The sequence below is a fragment of the Mirounga leonina genome, unplaced genomic scaffold, assembly GCF_011800145.1.
Source record: "Mirounga leonina isolate KUSES-001 unplaced genomic scaffold, KU_Mleo_1.0 Mir_260, whole genome shotgun sequence".
Taxonomy (NCBI): domain Eukaryota; kingdom Metazoa; phylum Chordata; class Mammalia; order Carnivora; family Phocidae; genus Mirounga; species Mirounga leonina.
Window position 1 is genome coordinate 1,743,595 of NW_023270642.1, and position 22,443 is coordinate 1,766,037.

The 22,443-nt window shown below is 35.6% G+C and overlaps 1 protein-coding gene across 24 annotated transcripts in view; it reads right to left on the reverse strand.

Moving 5' to 3' along the window:
- PARD3 (par-3 family cell polarity regulator) overlaps positions 1-22,443 on the reverse strand; it is a 657,675-nt gene that overhangs the window by 281,553 nt on the left and 353,679 nt on the right. For 23 of the 24 annotated variants that reach the window (XM_035029555.1, XM_035029556.1, XM_035029553.1 and 20 more), the window contains 2 exons: positions 2,914-3,005; positions 556-639 (listed from right to left, as the gene is read on the reverse strand). In XM_035029555.1, coding sequence (XP_034885446.1) covers positions 556-639; positions 2,914-3,005 — 176 coding nt within the window. The remainder of the gene's footprint in view (positions 1-555; positions 640-2,913; positions 3,006-22,443) is intronic. The other variant, XM_035029545.1, reaches the window with a different exon arrangement.

The window sequence follows — 22,443 nt, forward strand, 5'->3', positions numbered from 1 at the left end:
CCATTAACGGCACAAAAGTTTGACATTTGAGTGTGTAGAGATTGAAGAGAAGGAGCCACAGACCACATGGTAGGAAATAAATCAATAGCTTATTTAACTTTTAAAACTTTCAAACATAATCATAAAAATCTTACAAAAATTTAAGAACTAAATAAACCTAAAAATGAATCTAAAATGAATCATTACCTAAGTTATCTGGATCATTTTTATTGCATAAGTTTTCCAGAAAACTGCTTTAAGCTCTCCCTTAATTCTCCAAATTCAGCTGGAGTGCTGACTCTAAAGTGTTTCATCAATATACAGCAAAGTAAAATGCTTGCAGGGATGTGTGATGACCAATAACATTATCAGAATAATTTAAATGCTTGATTTCTTCATCAGCATAAGTGCTTTCTGTGATTATGATGTATACGTATGAATGAAGGAGCAGCTGGCCCCAAATGAAAATGTCCCTATTAAGCATATGCTAAATCAACACCACTCTATATCTAGGCATAAATGAAGATAAAAACACTCAACATTATGATTCAATTAAAAACCTCCAGGATACATTACCTGCCGCCTCGAGCACTGAAAGGCACTACATGGATTCCCAGAGGCCCTCCATCGTTGGGGACTCGTACGAGCTTTACCATATCACTGTGAGACAATGATGAATGAGGGAGCATGAACATGTACTGTAAACAAACCAAAACCGAAACAAAACAAAACAACAACAACAAAAAACTGCTACAACACAGACACACCATAAACAACAGAAGAGAACAAAACGAAAATCTCACCAAGCACACACGCATACACATACACATTCTGGAATACAAGCGTGGTGATGAGAGCGGCAGTAAACACTACATACCTGAACACTAGTCTGATGGCTTGGAGAGACAGCATTCATCAGAAATAACTACATTAAAATGACACAGAACCCCTTCTCTCGGACCACACTCTTTTATGTGTAATACAAGTACACATTTTGTAAGTCAAACCTTACACTTCCACTGAAAATTTTCCATCCCGGTATTTATTTCAAGGCTAATGAAGATTAAATGAATAAAGGTGTTTTGGCTGCACAGCACTTTAAAATTTACAAAGTGCTCCTGCGTAAGTCACATTATCAATCCTTCCAATAATCCAATGAGGTCAAAGCTTTTGTTTTGCCTCCATAGGTTCCAGGCCAGATGTGATCCAGCTATCTTTATTTCCCACATTTTTCCACAACAATTCAAAGTCCTAAACTTCTGTAAGTGTACCACAATGCCGGGAATGAAACTCATTCCTCAAAGCCAATAGATACCTGCTAAACATCAAATAATTTCTATAAGTGTTTGTAACTGAACCTTAAAGTCATGGAGAGAGATGTAAGTAACATGAAGTTACTTCTATTACATAACAAAAGTACTTTACTATTAATAAGCCTGAGCTTAATGAAAACTGGTGTAATTTGGAGAATGTAAATTTTCTAAATCTTTTAAGTGCGATTCATTTTCTTTATAGAGTTTTCCGTGTGTGTGTGTGTGTGTGCATGTGTGTAGTACACAGAAATCTAAGCAGGTCTTACCTGACAATCAATTTTTAAAAATAGTGTTTCAATTAAATACCTAGTAGAAGCAACCTGGACAACTATAAAGATTACCAATGGATTTGACAAAGATTGCAGTTTAGTTTTTATATAATGGAAATGCCAATTCTTCAATTGTATTTCTAAAATAAAAACTTAAAAGTTATCCTAGATACTATTAATGTCCTCATTATGTAATACAAAGACTAAAAGAAAATTAAAGACAGTGATATCAAACAAATCAAAACAAAATTAAGAATATGGGCATAGATGTAATCACATATGCTAACTAGGAAAAAATTAAAATTTTGCCAAACTGCCAAAATATTTACTGAAGTAATACTATTTAAATGAATTAATTTTTTATATTGTCATAGAATTTCACAACTTCTATTTTAGATACTGTTACATATCATTTGAACATCTATTTAATGATTAGTTTGTCAACTGAAAACAGTATGGTAACTTTAATAAATTTATTTTATTCCACATTCTATCTAAAAAGAACTAGGACATGGCAAGTACTTCTTAACTGTAATAGTGCTGGTTGCTGTCTATCTAAACATAACCTGATTCTAGACCCTGTTTAATCTCACTGAGAAAGTTCTGAGAGCCTTCCCTTGGAAGACCAAGAAAAGACAAAATTAAGAGTTTATACATGCTAATATCTAGGCCTCCTCAACTTTTACCCAAAGTCAGACAAAACTTCAGAATGATTGCCCTCCCTGGTCTAAATTACCAAGGGAAGAAATTCTGAGAACACCTTCCACTTAAACATGCCAATACTTAAGATAATTGTAAAGTTGTGATAATATAGTAAAGTTTTCTTTGTCCTTTTATAAGTAAAGTCATGTTTAAGGGCCATAACCTATGACTCTAATTTTTCAACAATTATCTTGAGAGATTCCATTTCGAAAAAATATATACTAAAATGACTAATGCTTACATGATCCAACTGGTTTTTCGAATAAAGTCTATCTATACTTTTTTTTAATTTAGCAAAGTTGAAGAACAAACAAATGACCAAAACACTGACATAGAAAGCAATTTGAAAACAGTTATAGTGCTGTTAACACAACAAACATTTTCAATCAAATACTATTTTATATTATCATTTAATAGTATTTGCCAAGGCATGAAACCAGGACAGGTACATGTAAATTTCCATGCTATACTTCTTACATTAAGTGTTACAAGTCAATAGATGAAAGATGCTCTTTGGAAAACAAACCAATGCAAGGCATGTTTTTAACTAAGCACAAACATTCCGCATGCCATATGCTTTTGGAATACTTGCTGCTATCAGTAATGCTACACGTATATTGCAAATTTAGTCAAAACCATCAGTAACTTACTCCAGAGAAAAGCTGGGTATGTTCTCCAAACTAGTGTCAGCATGTCCAACAGGTTCAACGCGACTGTTGTCTTCTTCTGTCCCATCCTCATCCTAGAGACACACAGCACAAAGAGAAGAATATTCTGTGTTAGGTTTACTTCCAGAATGTGAAAGGAAATTGGATAAAACTGGAGTTTAATAGGCATTCTGATCATGTTAACTAGGTCCTTCTTCTAGGGAGGATCAGCTTTAACGATAAGATGGGTATGTGTATATGCCAAGCTGTATTTTAAAGCCACAGTCTCCTGAGTTAGCATATCCCAGGAGATGGACAAGATACCACTGCAGTAAGGAAAGAACTTCTACTTATGTGAATGTTCTTATAATTCTTATTTCACTCTTTGGTTTATGTTTTCAGGAATAATTATGCATTACTACAATGCTACGTTAATAAATAAATGTGCAGGGTACAGGTGATACTTGTTTAAAATTTTTACTAATCCAAATAGTTGAGACCATTAAAAACCTTAACAACTACCAAAATCTTCAATGTTCCTCAGTTCCTACTAAACCAGCTTGTCAAAATGAGCATGCAGTAAGTACCATCCTAGACTCAAATCTTTCATCCTCTGAAATTTCACATAAAGTTACCCTAAGCCAGCTGACTGGTTATCCAGAGGTATCTATGAAGGCATTAAGATCTTAGCCATAAAGAACCACTTCTGTTTACTCCTATTATGAAGGACCAAGCACAGGGAGAGGCACAAACAGCAAAATACTCAACCCCCACTTTCGTATCCCTCCTTTTATGAAGGTAATATTGTAAGACATTACGTTCCAACACGTTATAGAAACTGGGTGAGTATGCTGGTACTACAAAAGGTGCATGTGGAATAAATGTGACGGCTACCTAAAAATAAATGAAATGCCACTCAAGAATATGCCTCATTTTATAACCTTGGCCATCATCTTTTCATTAAGGAGTTCACAGTTAAGTTGGCTTTCCAGGATAATTCAAATAATGATAAACATGACTGACTGATATCAAAGGTCTTTTTAACCAAATTAGAATATTTGGAAAAGACTTGGAATCTCCAATCATAGTGGCTAAGTGGCTCAGTGTGCTTCACCTTGGATCCACAGTGTCTGGCACCCAGTAGATACTCTGTATATTTTGCTAATAAAACAAAATCATCCCTAGAAATCGTTGGGGTAATAAGTTTCCAAATACACATAAATAAAATTTATTTAATCTGTTTCTTGGAAGTTTATATGTATAACTTATATAAACATAATTTGTTATGTATATATTATATACATAATATAATGTAATATATTACATACATAATATGTATATATAAACATAATTTATATATATGTATAACTTATATAAACATAATTTATTTAAACATAATTTGTCCAACAGTAACAAATATATATAGGATATATTTGTTATATATTCCACTATATAAATTCGGTAACAGTGATTTTCTATGTGAATTTATTAAACCACCTATATAGGAGTCTACCATTAAAGAAAAATTTTATATTTTTTAATCATGTATTTGAGAGACTCATAGTAGAAATCTATATGCCATCAACAAAGACATCAATCAACAAAATGGTAAGCAAAGGTCGTAGGTTCAGCACAGTGTTAAGCAGTATTTTAAATTCTTCAAGCAATACTAAGGCAACACAGAGCAGCTGATTAATACCTAATTGACAATTCCTCTGTGAATCCACCAAAATAAGAAGATGAAGGCACAAAGTTTTTCTATGAGTTGTAGATAGACGTGTCCTCCATGGCAGTGTACTGCATGAAGTAAAGGTACTCGAAGATTGATGATCCTATGATTTAAGAGGCTCTAATACGCACTTCTTAGTCATCTATCTCTTTTAAGCACGAGCACACAATACATTTCAAAGGTTAACTAGCATCTTGAACCTGCCTAAGGACCACACTTTAAATGTAAACAAGAACTCCTGAAATTAGGCTTTTCCACTGGCAGTGGGGGTAGGAGGAGAGCAAAGTGATTGTTTATAAATCAGATGGAAAAGACAAAAATAATCTTTCAAGTTAAAAACATTTCATTTCAGGATTCATTAATAATTTAAGCCCCACTGAAATGTTACCATGATGTATAACCAGTGAAACACCTAAGTTATACTATGAAACAGCCACATAAATGAAATGCCCCAAACTACAGTGATAAAACAGTAACTGATAATTTACACATTCATTGTTCCCAGAGTGGCCATTATCAGGCCCCCAAGAGCATGTAGAATATTATTTCATGCTGCTGCATATGGTGTTCAGTTGAGATCACAACATTCACTGCCCTGAGGCTGAGCTGCAATTGCTATGGGAACCACAACTTAAAATTTCCCAACTTCTGGATGGGTAAATATCAACTCCTGTGCTGCTTTATTTTGTTGTTTTGTACTTCTAAAAAGCTGTGACTGAACATAGTTACTTTTAGCACAAGTTATATACTGAATTCTATTATAGACACAGAAAATGAAACTTGGCTTTTATTTATGTCAAATCAATACTGAAGGCCTAAAATATTAATTTAAACTACACAATGTTAAAAACTTCCAGGTGAGAAAATATACTTTTTATCTTTTCCCTTCTCTCCATTTTATAGCATTTTATAGCAGAGTTCGGGTTCAAGAATTAAACAGTTGGGTGTGAGTACCGACTCTACCATTTGCCAGTTTTATATCCTTAGGCAAGTTACATACCTCTTCTATATTTCTATCCCTTCTTCTGTAAAATACAAACAATAAAGACATCTTCCTAGGACTACTGAGAGGGATAAGATAATCTGTATAACAAGCATAACATGGTGCCTAACACATAATAATTGCCCAGTAAATGTTAGCTAGTACTTAAAAGAGAAATAAATAATACATGACATATAAAACATACCACAAATAAACAATTTAAGGCAATGTTACACAATTATATTTTAAGAGTACAAATTCATCCATTCATACTTTTTGCCTTACAAGACAACTTAATATTAAACATATTACCTACTCAATTAAATACAAAATCTACATTTTAGAAACATTCATAAAACCTGATATTTGTTGCGTTTTGCTACATACAAAGTACCTTCATTGTAAAATGTCTTTGAAATGAGAATACACATTAAAAAATATAAACAGCTAAATGATGTATACAATCAAATAAATGGCACAAGGAAGAAAACACTACGGGTTACTGGTTGAGGGAATTTTCAGAGGAAAAGCAGATGTCAAGAACTATGAAGAGCCTGGGTGGCTCAATCAGTTAAGTGTCTGCCTTCGGCTCAGGTCATGATCCCAGGGTCCTGAGATCGAGTCCCACATGGGGCTCCCTGCTCAGAAGGGAATCTGCTTCTCCCTCAGCCTGCCACTCCCCCTGCTCATGCGCTCGCATGGTCTCTCTCTCTCTCTGACAAATAAACAAATAAAATCTTAAAAAAAAAAAAAAAAAACTATGAAGAGTCTATGATTTTATCCCACTTAAAAGCTCCTAACTTAGCCTGCATCGCTTCATGGATGCTAGCGGAAAAAAACGAGACCCCCCCCAGGTCAGAGACAAAGGACAGTTTATTACAGCAATAGCCAAAGTATCATCCTGTTACACACTTTTCTGCAGCTAAAATTCTTACAAAGCGATGTGAAGAGAACCAGGAACGCTGGTGCACACAGAATAAACCTGAGCTTAGGGAACCCAAATACCTTACATAGGCAGCAGCATGTCTGCCCGTTACTATGGAGGGAGACACTATATCGATCTTCCAAGGTTGTTTGCTGTACATACATCCTTGCAAGGATAGTCCACAACAAAGGCCTCTGCTCTCAAGATATACGAAAATGGAAGAGAAAAACGGAGAATTATCTCCCAACAACAGAGCTTAATCTAAGCATTGCCAAATGGTAGCATTTGTATGATTGCTAGCAAACTAAAACTAGGAATATCAGTAACAAAATGCCCTATCATAACAATGCTTTTTAAAGTAACATTAAATTCTACTAGATAACAGTCATACCTTCTATATTAAAACAAATTTTTCAGTGGGGATTTATTTCTATGTTCAACCAACCAAACAAAAATCAAGTATGAAAGTTGAAAAAAAATCTTCAGATATGCGATTTCTTTATTTCCCATGGACCCTTTCGTAGTAAGCTATTTTTGGATATGCTCCAGCAAAATCCAAGAAATTCAATAAAGCAATGGACAGAACCCAAGGAAAGTCCCAGAATAAGGTGAAAAGACACCTCAGAGAAGAAGCCGCCAAGTCAGATTAGAGCAAAAGGATACAGAAGTTTGGAAAGTCTATCTCCCTGAGAAAAAAAAGAAATTAATAATTGGTCTGATATTTTTGAACATTTGGGAAATATTTTTTAACAGACCTGTTAGAGAATGTGGGGGGAAAGTTCAGAAATATAGAGATAAAACAAAATAGATTTTTAAAAGGTCAAAAGCAATTGACTCCAGGAACAACAAAGGAAAATGTGTAGGGGAAAAAAAATTAATCAGAGTACCTACTTGGTCATGCAGTGAGCCACAAACTGCCATCTAATGTGACACTGACTACTGACTTCACTTAGACATCTAATGTGAGGAGACGGAAACACGGCAAGTATAGGTGGCAGAAAAAGAAAAAACCTTCATCTTCCACAGTGTAAGTCAACAGATGTAAGTAACTGGTCGCCAGGAAAGAGCAACCTAAATATTTTATTTAGAAACATGGAAGTAAATACAAAAATAAATACCTATATAAACAGTCCCTCTGGGGAGAGGGACCGGGAGAATCAAGAGGAGCAGTACAGAGTGCTCATTTTTTCATTAAAAGTCTTCTAGTATTATTTTTATACTTTTATTCTGACTACGTATTTGCGATGCCCAAAGTACCTAAGGCTGAAAACCCAACCTGCCAGCAAGGCAGCATCCTGGGGAGGAGCAGTCCACATAACTGTCCCGGACCTGGAGCTACTCCTGTGTGTCCCAACTCAGGTGCAGGAAAAGACTCACATTAGCAGGCTGCAAGCGCTACTCGCTACTCGGGTTTCCAAGCCTCAGGCCCCACAGAAGTATGTACCTCAAAACAACACCACTGGTCAGGGCGCCTGGGTGGCTCAGTTGGTTAAGCGACTGCCTTCGGCTCAGGTCATGATCCTGGAGTCCCGGGATTGAGTCCTGCGTCGGGCTCCCTGCTCGGCAGGGAGTCTGCTTCTCCCTCTGGCCCTCCCCACTCTCATGCTCTCTCTCCCTCTCAAATAAATAAATAAAATTAAAAAAAAAAAAAAAAAAAACCACCACCACCACTGGCAAAGCTGCTTGTCCCATGTTTATAGTTTTCTGAGTCCATATGCAATTTACTAATCAGAGGTCACTTTTACCGTATAAAGATAGTGGATGGAAGTCTTTATCAGGTTTTCGGAGAAAGAGAGCCAAAAAATAACTGAAGTTTAAATTCTCATGCAGAAGAGGGGAAAGATTTTGTTACTCTTTTGCCTTATTACCATATTATACGGATCTAAGCAGAATTTTTTTGTAAAGATGGAAGCGTTCTAGTCAAAGGAGAGAAAAGAATAAGAGAAAATGAAAATGTGATAAGCTTGGGTGAGGAGGATGAGTTTTAGATCAGGTTAGAAATGTGTACTAGACAAGTGGAGATGAAGACATGAATTTATTTGTTCTCTGCTTCTAGGAAAAATTAATCTTATTCTCTTCCATACTATGAATAATATCAAGGCTAACCCTCAACTTAAAAAGCCCTTACAGAACCAAGGGATGATACATTCTGAAATCACAAGCACTCACATGAACTATGTGTTTAAAGAAAACTGAATTTGGCTAAACTCCTTAATTTCAAAAAATATCTAGTTGTATTTTTTCCTGCTTGAGTCCTAAATATCTTCTCTATAGTCACAGATTTAAAAAAAAAAAAAATACACACACACACACACACACACATATATCCAAAACCATAAGTAGAAGTCATTGCAAAGAAGGAAAGGATCTGCAATTAGAACACTTAACTGAATGCTGCCTCCATCGATCACCATACAAAATAAGAGGACAAACTTGTTAACTGGTTTGCTTATAAAAGCAAGGAAATGAAAAGCACACATTCTGCTTTACAGCAACACAATAAAACTTTATCTAGAAACCAACCACCTGTATATCCATATTTAAACTCCAAGTTCCAAAGAATTAAATATTGTGAATAGTTATTACTTGAAAAAACGCCTATAATTTTAAGAAATAATTTACCATTTTAAAAACATTTTATAAAAAACTAATTATTTGCCTCCTTAAATTTCCTGCACACCTATCTTTGATCTTTATGTTTAGGAAACACAAAAGGAAATGAAAGTTCTGATGCTATCTTTTTAAACAAATTTACAATATTTTTCAAGTGTTTTTATTATTCTTAACAATAAATAATTTAATGGGTTCAATTATATTGCTACAAAAATGCTTAAGTAAACAGTCTCTCACACTTTCTAGAATGCCTCCAAGACTTTCCAAACTTAATGAGAGACACATTAACTACTAATGAGCTACAGCATCTCCCCCCAAAAAATATTTACTTGGATATTCACAGCATGAATTAAATCACTTTTGGGGGGATCACATCTGGGGAAAAATAATTCCACGGGGAATCTCTTTCCACATCCCCTAAGTATTATAAATAGAATTCCAGAAGGCTTTTGTGTTAATGTTGCCACGACTTGATTAATTGGTCAAATCACCAGGGAAAAGTAATTTCCCATCACATGTGGAAAACGATTGAAAATATCTAGGGGAGGGGGACTTCTCAACTGAGAATGGTAAATCTATAGCAACCTTCTAAACAAATAAAATCAGGAAATGTGTAATATAATTTTATTTCATGGTCCTTATATTCTACTTGAGTAAAAACATTTATGAAAAAAAAAACTGATTCAAATCCTTTAAGGACAGACAATACTAGATAATAAGACCTCTTAAAAAATATTTTCTTGTACTGTATTGGGGAATTAATAACCGTTATACTTTTAAATACAGTGCAGTTCATTACAACATAAACTGTACACCACAGAACCCAGAGGTCAACACCAAATAATTGTGGCTTATATTAGGAACGATTCAGTACTTGTGATGTCGAGTATTAAATGTGAGCTTTATCCCCTCAACAGGATTCCAAACATTCTCATCTCAAGCTAAGACTGATCAAATGGAATGGCAAACACAGTATTTAACACAGCCCATGAAATTTTCATTTACCACAGAAATGAAACATTTCCTGTCTTGGAACATACACAACATGACTCCACACAACCCAAGGCAAGAGAAGAGTCTTTAAAAGAAGAACAGATGGTGCTGATTTATGAAAGCTATCTCACTACAGAGAACAACAAAAAGTATGTATCTTTGCACCTGTTACATGCAGAGTGGAATCTCAAAATTAAGTTCCAAAATATAAGTCTGCTTCTCACAGATTATTAGAATTTCAGGGCATGGAGAAATCGTACTGGAAGACATCTGGTCCAATATCCAATCATATACTGGAATCTCTTCCTTCACTTAATTCTTCCATTTTTTCCTGTGCCCCCATGATACACAAAAGAAGCTTTACATATTAATCCTTACTAAGCATCACTGAATTCAATAACCCCAGCATCCCACCTGGCATCATCTGCCTCACTCCTATCCATACTTATGCCAAACAGATGACCACTCGAAGTATCTATCACCACGTCAGCAATACTGAAGACACCTGCTATGCATGAAGTGCCTCTGTACTATTTCCAGTCCCCCCACCACACAGGAATGGCCAGGTAGCCATCCATTGGATGATATGATTTTAATCAACCTTATCAATCTGGTTTCATAGGGGGCTTGTGTACCAGAATAACACCCAATTGTTTTCTTTTGAACATTCCTTAAAAAAACTAATGTATGGATTGTTGAAATGTATGGATTTTGTCATCTGACCATCTTGCCTTTCTTTTTTTAATTTATTTATTCATGAGAGACAGAGAGAGAGAGAGAGAGGCAGAGGGAGAAGCAGGCTCCCAAGGAGCAGGGAGCCCGATGCGGGACTCGATCCCAGGACCCTGGGATCATGACCTGAGCCGAAGGCAGACGCTTAACCATCTGAGCCACCCAGGTGCCCCATCTTGCCTTTCTAATAACATTCTAAACCTTACTGAGGTGACATTTTTAAATGTTTTATTCTGGGGGTGAAGTAAGTAATACCCAGGTAAGTAAAAGAGACTTATCTCACTCAGTGGTATATTAAAACAACGTATGTTTAAAATATATATTTTTCTTCATTCAAAAAACATATTCTCCTTGGCTTAAAAATGATTTCAAAATTAATATTTGAAGGAACTAAAATAATTTTAAAATAAACTTTCATTTAAATCAATAAAAAACTGAAACAAATTATTTCTTGCTAGTGATCAGTGCAAATCACTTAAAGAGGCAAGAAACTTACAGATTTTATAATATATAACAAAAAATAAAAACGATAATTGCTAATATATATTGAAGACCTACAATGTGCCATTCAGTAGAGAATCTACCTCTTTAGTCTTCGATACAACCTCAGTTTAATCCTCAACACAACCCTTAAGCATATTCTAATAAACAAAACAATGGGATTTTATTTTAAAGATGTATTTTATTTTTTGTTTTAAAGATTTTATTTATTTGACAGAGAGAGACACAGCGAAAGGGAACACAAGCAGGGGGGAGTGGGAGAAGGAGAAGCAGGCTTCCTGCTGAGCAGGGAGCCCGATGCAGGGCTCGATCCCAGGACCCCGGGATCACGACCTGAGTCGAAGGCAGTCGCTTAACCAACTGAGCCACCCAGTCATCCCAAGATGTATTTTATTTTAGAGAGAGAGTCCATAAGCATGCAAGCGGGGGCAGGGGTAGCAGGCGAGAGAGAGGGCAAGAGAGAGAGAGAGAGAATCTCAAGCCAATTTGGCCCTGAGTGCAGAGCCCCAGACGGCACTTGATCCCAGGACCCTGACTGAGATCATGACCTGAGCCAAAATCAAGAGTCAGCCACTTAAACAACTGAGCCACCCAGGTGCCCCCAAATATATGGGATTTCTAATGAATTACATGTGAAACTTTTTCCCAAACATAAGCTAGCAACATAACCACATGACAAGTTCCCAGTAATCTATGCACAATGCAGTTTGGATAACAGAGCTGTGTTGCTGACATGCAAAGTATTTGTTAATAAGGTTTACTACACACTGTATGTGAGATTATATCTAGAAATGCACTGGGCATGCCCAGCATGTGCAGCAGTGCAATGAATGACGGAGCTGGGCAGAAACCCACCCACCTCGGCTACATCCTTATTCATGTCACCACACCCTACATTCCTAATCGGAATAAAGGAAGTAACTTGATCTGTCCCGGAAGCTGTGATGGACTCACAGATACCACTACGTGCACAGCACCTTACCTATAAAAATAAAATTTTTAGAGAAAAGAACCAATTTTACTAAACATCTACAACACAACACAAACTGCATATACACTCTTTCATTTAATCCTCACAACAAAGTAGGAGTTCTCATTATGAGAAATTAGGCCTAGAAAAGATTTCACCTTTCCCTGCAGTGGCTGAGCTGGGATTTTGAAAATGGCATCAAAAGGCCTATGGTTTGAGATTTGCCATGTTTTTTCACTCCATTTTACTCAAGGAAGAGTGACCAAAGCTAGTAAGTAATGCATGTGATCCTAGCCAACTAGTTAGTGTCAGGGTCAGGATCTATGAGAAGAGAAAATGTAATAAAATTTATGTTGTTAAAAAAAAAAACCCACAGAACATTAAATTCTGAACATATCATAAATGAACTTTCATATGGAGAATTACTATCAAAATTGGGGGAGGGGTGTCATTTTAAGATAAACACAGGAAGAATGAACATCAGGAAATTTTACCAGTGGTTATATTTGGGTGGCAAGACTACAAGTGATTTTTATTGTGTCTTTATAGAATTAAGTATTTTTACATGAGCACAAAATCTTCTTACAATAAAGGCCATTTTTATTGATTTTTTTAAACCTTACAATACTTTTATAAAGGATTTTTTATTACATAATATCACATTATAATTTCCCTGAAAAGTGACTTTGCATAGAATCAAGGGCTTAAAAATAAAACAGAACATTATAAGGAAGTACAAAGATGGGATTATTCATTGGTATTGATATGTATCATATTTAATCAGTCTTAGAAATCAAGCAGAGATTTTTTAAAAATCACTTTCTACGTGTAGTATTCGGAATGGGAGAAAGATTAAGATGAGAAAAGGACTTCTTAAGATACCATATAAATTAGATAACCAGAAGAAATTTCAATTAAACAGAACCAAAGAAAGAATGGAGATGAGTGAAGAAGAGTCACACCAAGACAAGTTCATCATTGAGCCCTGTGGTCCACAAATACCTAAGAGGACTTTCATTAAGGACCAAGATATATATTTTTTATCCTGTTTTCCTAAATGATAAATACATATTTCACCATTAATAATTTTGAAGGGCTTATTAAGAAAACATATAGCAGTCCCCAGAGTTCTACATTATTTTAAATTGTTAATAAGCAAGTAAAGAGTAACACATGGGTCCTATAGCAAAATCCATGCATGTAAACATATATTAGAATGTGTACTGGTTTATTACTTCCCAATGCAATATTATAATTTCACAAATGAAATGTAGTCATTAACTTACTTGAAACCAGTAAAGAGTTTGGATAAAGTAAGTAGTTTTAAAAAAATGCTTTCATTCAATTTTCTAGTTGAATTCAATGAAGCAAAAACTAGTTGGTAGATTTCCTGGGGATTGAGAGAATGTATTCTCTTAAACAAAATGAAACTGATTATATGTTTGACACAGGGTACATAGCAATGACGGTTAGTTTGAATGCCAATTTTAGATCATGGTTCAACAGTTTATAATAGCATTAGAGATTAACATTAATAAAACTTATTAGCTATGCATTACTGCATTGTCTCTAATACCCAGAATGTAATAAAAATGCCAAACAAAAATTAAGATATTAAAGAAATACAATTAATCTAAAGTATTAGACATGTGTTATATTTGATATAGCACTTTAGCCTGGTTGTTAAAAACAAGGATTCTGCATGATTCTGACAAATTATGTAACTTCTCTGTGCCTCAGCTTACTCATTTATAGACTGGGAAGAGTACTGTCTACTGAGTTTCTGACAATCATAGTAATTAATTAATGTCAAATACATGGAACACTGCCTCACAATGATTAAGTACTAAGACCCCCTTGTACATAAGTAAAACTCAATCTTTATTTATAAAGTATCATTTGGTTTTAAAATAAATCTGTCTTCTATCTTATATAAAACAAAACTTTGGTTATAATTATGATAATAATGATTATAGTATGTCATGATTGTAAGTGATGACATGATTAAAGTATGTCATGCTCCCCAAGAAAACAATGTACTGATCAAGATGAGTCCTAGCTTTTCCACCTTACATTTGGTACTTCTTTCTAGTGTTTTGAAATCGTATTTTTCTTTGCTTACACAGGAATAGCAATAAAATAGAAATGTTTTAATTGATGTATTTTATTTCAAATTATACAGAAAACATTTTTAAATGATTTAATATTCCATCACCTCACTTATCATAGGCTACTTTTCAACTCCAGTCATCACAGATTTCTAAATAAAAACATTTCAATATTTAGGATTATGTTCTTTGAAAGGAGTCTAAAATAGAATGCTTCAAATGACATGATCATTTTAAAGAGCTCAGTGCTCATTTATTTTCTGAAAGGACCAAATCAATTGATAGTTCTACCAGACTCATATTAAACTGTCCATTTCACAACTTTTATGGTCTATACTGGAAGACAATTCTCCATCAGAATCTGGCATATTTGCAAGTCTTGAGAACATAGGTAGTACTTCCCTCCCAAGGGAGATACCAAAACTTCTATAACATAACCCACAGAGCATGCAGGCCTTATTTCTGGGCCACTGGTGACACTTCCATGAGCCTGGGCATTAGAGGAACCGAACCAAATATGCTGATGCTCGTGCTGCTAGCTGTGCTGACAGTAATAAAATTTTTCATCTCTGACCCAGGAGTCTCATCCTCCATCACCATCCATGCAATTGTAGCAGGCTAACTAGCTAGCTTGTAACAGGATAAAATTTTAGACCCTTCTCAGTTCTTGACTGGCTACCCTGAGACAGACAGACACACACACACACACACACACACACACGCGCGCGCGCGCGCGCACGCCCCTTAGTTAATCTGATCAACAAGAAGCCTTGTTGTCATTCTAGTTTGAATTCAATGTTACTAGTGAGACTGAATATATCACCATGTTTGTGAAATGGTCACATACCCTCTCTGTACATTTTTTATTCATTTCAATCATTTATCAGGAGCTTATCTTTTCTAAGAATTTTAACAAAATCTTTATAGACTAGTAGTATTACTCCTTTAAGATATCATCTAGATTACCAATTTATGGTTTGTGTTCATTTTGTGTGAAATGAAGGTGGTGATACAAAGGAACAGTACTTTATAAAAGCAATTTTCTCCTTTCACTGCTTTCCTTCTGCCTTTTAATAAGGACCCATACTTTCACTTCCTGTCACCTTTCCTTTCACCCACGTCCCAAAAGATATCAACTCTCTGCTTTAAGGTGTAACCTTTAGAAATATTTCCAACCAAAAACAGTCTAGAGGAAAGATCTGTTTAGGAGCAGTGACTGCCTAGAATGTCCATTTCAACACGTTCACTTATTACTAAAATTTCTTGAATCAGAGAAATGAATTAAATGCTGGGAGATCATTTCATTAGATTTAATAACCGTATCATTTGCTTTTGATTACACAATTTGATCCAATTATGTCAGTACTTTTGGTTTCCTCAGGTTGTTCCCTTGGGATATAATTAAATCCGGAATTCATGATTTGCAAATGGACTAAAAAACTTCAGCTCATTTTATATGAAAGACTGTCTTATCAATATTTACCAGAAAGAGATGCCTTTAGAAAAAAGAGCCTCATTATAATTTTTAGTATAAAACGATTGAATAAATGATATATAGGACAAATAAAAAATATAAAACACAACAGACACTAGTTACTTTTAGTTACAAAAATAAAACGTTTGAAATATTTATTTAGGTCATACTCAGGGACAGAAACTGTTTTACTCTTGAAATATTCCAGTAAAAGAAGATCAAGTTGTCCGCTTACTTGTTCTCCAAATAATAGACCAGGTTGATTTGGGCTACTTGCAATAGGAATTTTCCCTCTCAAAGTTATCAGTTTCCATCAGTAGGAAACAGACTTTGTAACTAGTAACAGATTAAAATAAATTTTAAAACATTCAACAGTAGGTATATTTTTAAAAGCCACAACAACACCTATCCATTTAATACCAGGACTCTAGAGGGTAGACATGTTTATGCGCATGAATAATGCGCAGCATCTTCAGATAAAGACAAAGAGGGAAGTACATTCAGAAGCCTTTCACACTTTTCCTGTAAAGTCAGCTCAGCCTTTGTTATTCAGATTAGCTTTTCAAGGGCCAGAGCTACCTTTTTTTCCCCCTTATTTAAGAAATCTTTTGAATACCAAATACTATTTCCTATTCAAAACCCTAAATCTGTCATTAGGCAATTTCTAAAATAAGTCTCATCGCTCTTTCATCCTGATTCTTCCTTCTCTCTGTAATCCCCAGTTGCCCAATTCAGGGATCTGTATCAGCAGGTTGCACTTCTCAGGCTCTGGCCATCTCTTGGACATAAAATGTGAAACCCACTCCTCATCTGGCCACACCTCTTTGTCTCTGTTCTCAATCACTGTGAAAATCATCTTTACGTATGAGAATTCTTTGTAAAAATCGAATTGCAGGGAACTTGTGGGGAGGGGGGGGCACCTATAAATATTCTTTAGGGTAGGAAGTCAGGTATTAACACAATTCCATCTTCTTAAAAGAATCATTAAACCGTGAGAAAATTTGCGACACCAGTAATAATGTTGCCAAACACAGCAGCTGAGTCAAACGTATTTGACTAGGTCAAAGAGACATGCACTTAGAGATCTCCTTTCTTCTGACAAAGAAATACCATCAAGACCCAAATCATATTTTCAAAAGAGGAGCACATATATTGTACTCCACAAGCCTAAGGAGAGGCCTGCTATGTTGCAGGTGTCTTCCCAATGCACTTAAAATTCTATGACACCATTAAAAACACCCCCCCCCCCAAAGAACACCCAGCCTTGCCTTGCTTCTCTAATAGGACTAGAAAGCTTAAAAGGGTCAGTTTTAAATCACAACCTTGGACAAAATCCTGAGGTTTCTATCAAAGCAATGCCACTAAGAAAGCATTGGTAAATTGTAACCTGACCCAGCACCTCTCCGGCAAATCCTCCAGGGGCTCATGGACAGAGAGGTGGGTAGGCTGGTAAAAGCAGTTGACAGACATGAGGAAATCCACTTGGGATAATCAGAAGTTTGACCACTCAGGTTAAAGACAAAAATCAATGCAATGAAGGACTGCCAAAGCAGTGACTTAGAGGGGTAGCCAAAAGCTTCCAGCGGTTGGTGTGAAGATGTGACAGGAACAGGAGTGCACTGATCCATGTCTAACAACTGGCTCTCAAAGGAAAAAAAAAAAAAAGACCTAATTTGTAGCATCTGCCAACACCTGTGATACAAATACCCCACCCCACCGGAAGACTGCAAGCTACTGACATAGTGTCATCGAACAGAGCCGGGAAGACATCGGCACCATCAGCTGTGGGCTCTTACGAGAGTACTTGTGAGTACTACTAGAAAGAAAGGTGAGTTCTTAGAAGATTAATAAAGAAAATCAATAATATAAAGTATCAACACTCTTTTTGACACCAGATTATTGCTTCCTTTCGTTTTACATCCTAACAGGGATATTCATATATCAGATGTTTAAATCTTATTTGAACCAACCAACAAATGAATTACTATCAATGAATGCATTCATAACAACAACAAACCACTCTAACAGCAAAAGGACCATTCTTATCTACAATCAAACATGACTTGCATAAAAGGCCAGTGAGAAGGGGATTCGACACTGTAGCGCCTCTGGTCACCCCTATGAGAATAAAGAAAGGGGTCCCCTTGGAAGGTTCATGAAGCTGGGGTGCATTTCACCCCAACTATTCCCTTCAGCAAGGCACCTACCTAAATACGAGGGCCTCAAGCGTAACATTTATTTTTAGCGTTTAATAATTACACCTGTTAGGTGCATATACTCGGAACAAAGCATTTTATTTTATCTTAGGGATATTTTAGTTAAACACTGAAAAATACTTTATAGGGAGCAATTACCTCACAGGATGGAGATGGGTAGAAAGAGAGAAAACATTTATCGAGAGTGGTAATAACATTAAACACTTTCATGAATGTGCCAGGGACTACATATAGTTGCTGTTCCTGTTCTACAACTAGAGAGTTGAATGCTCAGACTGGTTAAGTAACCCATCCTTTGTCACACAGCTACCAATCCACTAAATCAAGTGTGCACATATAAATCTATTATAGTCGAGGGAGAGCATTTTGAGAGTGGGGCAGGTGACCCATAAAGAATACAAACACACACATGACCAGCACCACCACAAGGTGTAAATGCAAAATGGAGCTTGCCTGGTGAAGCTCTCACCAGCAGGGAAGGAGCAGAGCACCCACAATCACACAGCTCTCACCACTTCACAATGAGCTACACTCTGAGCAGACAGACGTGGAGGAGATGCACCACTAAACGAGGCACAGGAGATCAGTCCCATTCCCATGTCTCTTTATACATTCATAAGGAGGGCTGGGAAAGAAGCTGCAGAGAACATCACGAATAATGAATAGTAAGAGCTTCCTGGACAAAATGAGGCCAGGTCAGAAGAAAGCAGCCTGTACAGATAAGAAGTTCTTCCAGAGAGCAAACTGAGTAATTCGTTAAATTCCACAGTCAGGTTTTCCTCAGGCATCTTGGTGCTCTCAACATCTAACTCCAAACCAGATTCCAGTGTTCTAAACCTGAAGCCTGGTTCTCCTAGAAGGCACTGGATTACTAACAGTAACAACCTAAAGCAACATGAATTTGAAAACACGGCCAGAACCAGGTAGGTATTAACATCAACATCCATGTGTCGGAGACAGAATGTGGGAGACTATAAACAAAGAGAAGCTGCTGCAGATGAAATTGCCCTGAGTTCTGTGACCTTCTATTTCTTAGAGAGAGATCATAATTGGGGACTGTGAACTATTTTTTACCTCATGAGCTGAAATGACCATAATCAGCTAAGAGTAAATTCACTTTGCCGTTTTAAAGAAAACATTAAGAACGTGGGTTATATATAATTTTATTTTCCTAAAAAATGTCTCTTTGGAAAATTTCAAACTTACAGAAAACTGAATAAATATATTCAACACAATGTACCTTGCATCTAAATTCACTAATTACTAATATTTGTTTTCTCTCTCATATAGGTTTCATTTTTGAACTATTGAGATTAAGTTGCCATAGATATTCTTAAAGGTGACTTGAAGATAATGAATTATTTTCAAAAATAGAAAACAGAATCCAGTTGTCGATTTATTTTTAATTTGGAGAAATTTTTGTAAGGAACGGATAAGAGCATATGTCTTAATGGCTTTCAATTACCAACTGCATTTATTTTGTTTAGCACAAAAGAAAAATTAAAAAGAAATTCAGTTTAAACTGCAAAAAACTAGAAATTTAGGACTAGAGATTCCACAGGTACTTTTCAGTATAGTACAAATAAAATATCCTTGGTTTAACTGATTATGATGTGATTGTATAAAAGTTTCCACATGGAGAAATGACCAGTGACCAACCTGGAAAGGATAAGAGTTGGATTTCAGAGTATGTGAAAAGTAGCAAGGCAAGTCTAAAAACAAATTTTATTTTTTATTTATTTTTAAGATTTTGTTTATTTGAGAGAGACAGAGAGCAAGAGAGCGAGCACCAGTGGGATGAGGGCCAGAGGGAAAAGCAGACTCCCCGCTGAGCAAGGAGCCCAATGTGGGGCTCGATCCCAGGACTCTGAGATCATGACCTGAGCCAAAGGCAGACACTTAATGGACTGAGCCACCCAGGCGCCCCTGAAAACAAATTTTAAAGAATATATAACTTTTGTTTACTAAAAGCATACTTATTAAAATTTTTCTTAAGTCTATAAAAGTAAATCTATTTCATAATTGTACATTTTCAAATATTTGGATGTACTGATTCTGAAAAAAATATTCTATGTGCTAGATGGCTAGATAATGAACTTTGAGATTTAATAAATAAATTTTTAGAGGTTTATCATGAAACTCTTCAAGACAGTAGAATACCATGGACGGTGCTTATTATATGTGCTTCATTTTCGACATTATCCACATTCCTAATGGGAATGAGAAACAACTGTTACTCTACCAGACTTAATCTTTTGCCTTATAAATGGGAACAAATAAATTAAAGGTTCATTTAATATCTATCATTACCGTTCCTCAGAAAACTACTTTAATCTGCTTTAGAAATCTCTAATTTGCTAGTCTTTATTGAGTTACTACCTTCAAATCATGGCACTTGACACAAAGATGTCTATCTGGTCATGTTCCATTTTCTGAAAGCAAGTGATTCCAAGCTTGTCCCAAGAGTGCATTGAACTTTTTAATAAAAGACACTATGCATTTATAAAAATAAATATAAAAAATAAATTGATTAATTTTAAATATTAAAACATTAATTTTAAGTTAATCAAGTAAATTTTAAAGAAGATGTTAGATGTTGAGGGAAAAATGGGAGAGAAGTAATGCAAAGAAACATTATTTAAAGCAAAGGAAATCAACCCACCTCAGCTTTGGAGTGTATGTATTGCTTCAGCAATTTTTTTTTTAATGTTATAAAGAGTGTGTCCTCATCATTAAGTCATCTAATAAAAGATAAAACTAGTGCTAAAGTATACAGAATAAAATATGGAAATCCCATTTCACTCATATAATTCTTTTTGTTTGCTTATAACACCCAGTGCTCCATTCAGTACGTGCCCTCTTTAATACCCATCACCAGGCTAACCCATCCCCGCACCTCCCTCCCCTCTAGAACCCTCAGTTTGTTTCTCAGAGTCTCCCTCATGGTTCGTCTCCCCCTCCAATTTCCCCTAACCCTAACCCCTATAATTCTATTCCAAGTTGCTCCTTTAGAATTAATCATGGTTGCGATTTGGGGAAAAAAAATCCCTTTAATTTCCTTTTTATATACATAATAGGTCCATATACTCAGGTATAATCTTTATATAAAATTAAACATATTATATATACTCTGTGAAACTTATTCTTTTCATTTAACAGCATGTCTTAGAAATCTTCCAATATCTACACAGCTATTTTTACCTCAATTGTTTCAATGGCTGTATTCTATAGTACAAATATAAAATAATTAATATGGCCACTCTTCCATTAATGAGCAACAATAACTTGTTTCCAGTATTATACTACTGTAATAATGACATACTTATTATCCATGTGCAAACATTTCTGTGGGTAATATTCCCATATGTAAAATTTTGAAATCAAAAGCAGATATTGCCAAATTCACTTTCAGAAAGGCTTCATCAATTACATTTCAATCTGTAGTACATAAGCGCAGCTACTGGGCCAGATCACTGCAAATACTTGATATGAAAAGTATTTTTTTAAGATTTATTTATTTATTTGAGAGAGAGAGCACACATGGTGGATAGGAGCAGAGGAAGGAGGAGAAACTTAAGCAGACACTGCGCTGAACATGAAGCCAGACAACGGGCTCCATCTCACAACCCTGAGATCACGACCTGAGCCAAAACCAGGAGTCAGATGCTTAACCGACTGTGCCATTCAGGTGCCCAAATATGACAAGTATTTCAATATTTGCTAAACTATAGCCAAAAACACCAATATCTTAATTTGCATTCCCATGATTCCTAGTGAAGGTGAGCATCTATTTATAAGACAACTTTTTCATTTTCTTTGAAAATGAAAAAAATTTTAATAAAAAGGCTTAATTAAGCCACTACACTAAAGTGAAGAGGAATTTTTATTCCTACCCATTTTGACCAAAAGCACTCAAAGTTTTAACCAGGTCACATGTGCAAGACAGATGGGCAAAACAAGAGTGTGTGATTGTCAAAAGAATGAAACAGATGATCTGATGGCTCGTGATCATGAGCCCAGAACTCAGTGGGCCTGAGCTATAGGATGCATCTGCATACATGCTCCTGTTATCTGTTACACAGCATCATGGCCATTTACATGACTGAGAACATGACTCTTCTCTTTGTCCAGGAGATGGTCAGTGCCTAGCACAGTTCATAACATATTGTACATGTACAATAATTCTTATGGAATTGAATTGAGACACATCACATGTGCACATTAACAGAAAGAAGATATTAGATTATAACTGGTCATTTAAAATGTTATTTTATCTACTTATAGCATTTA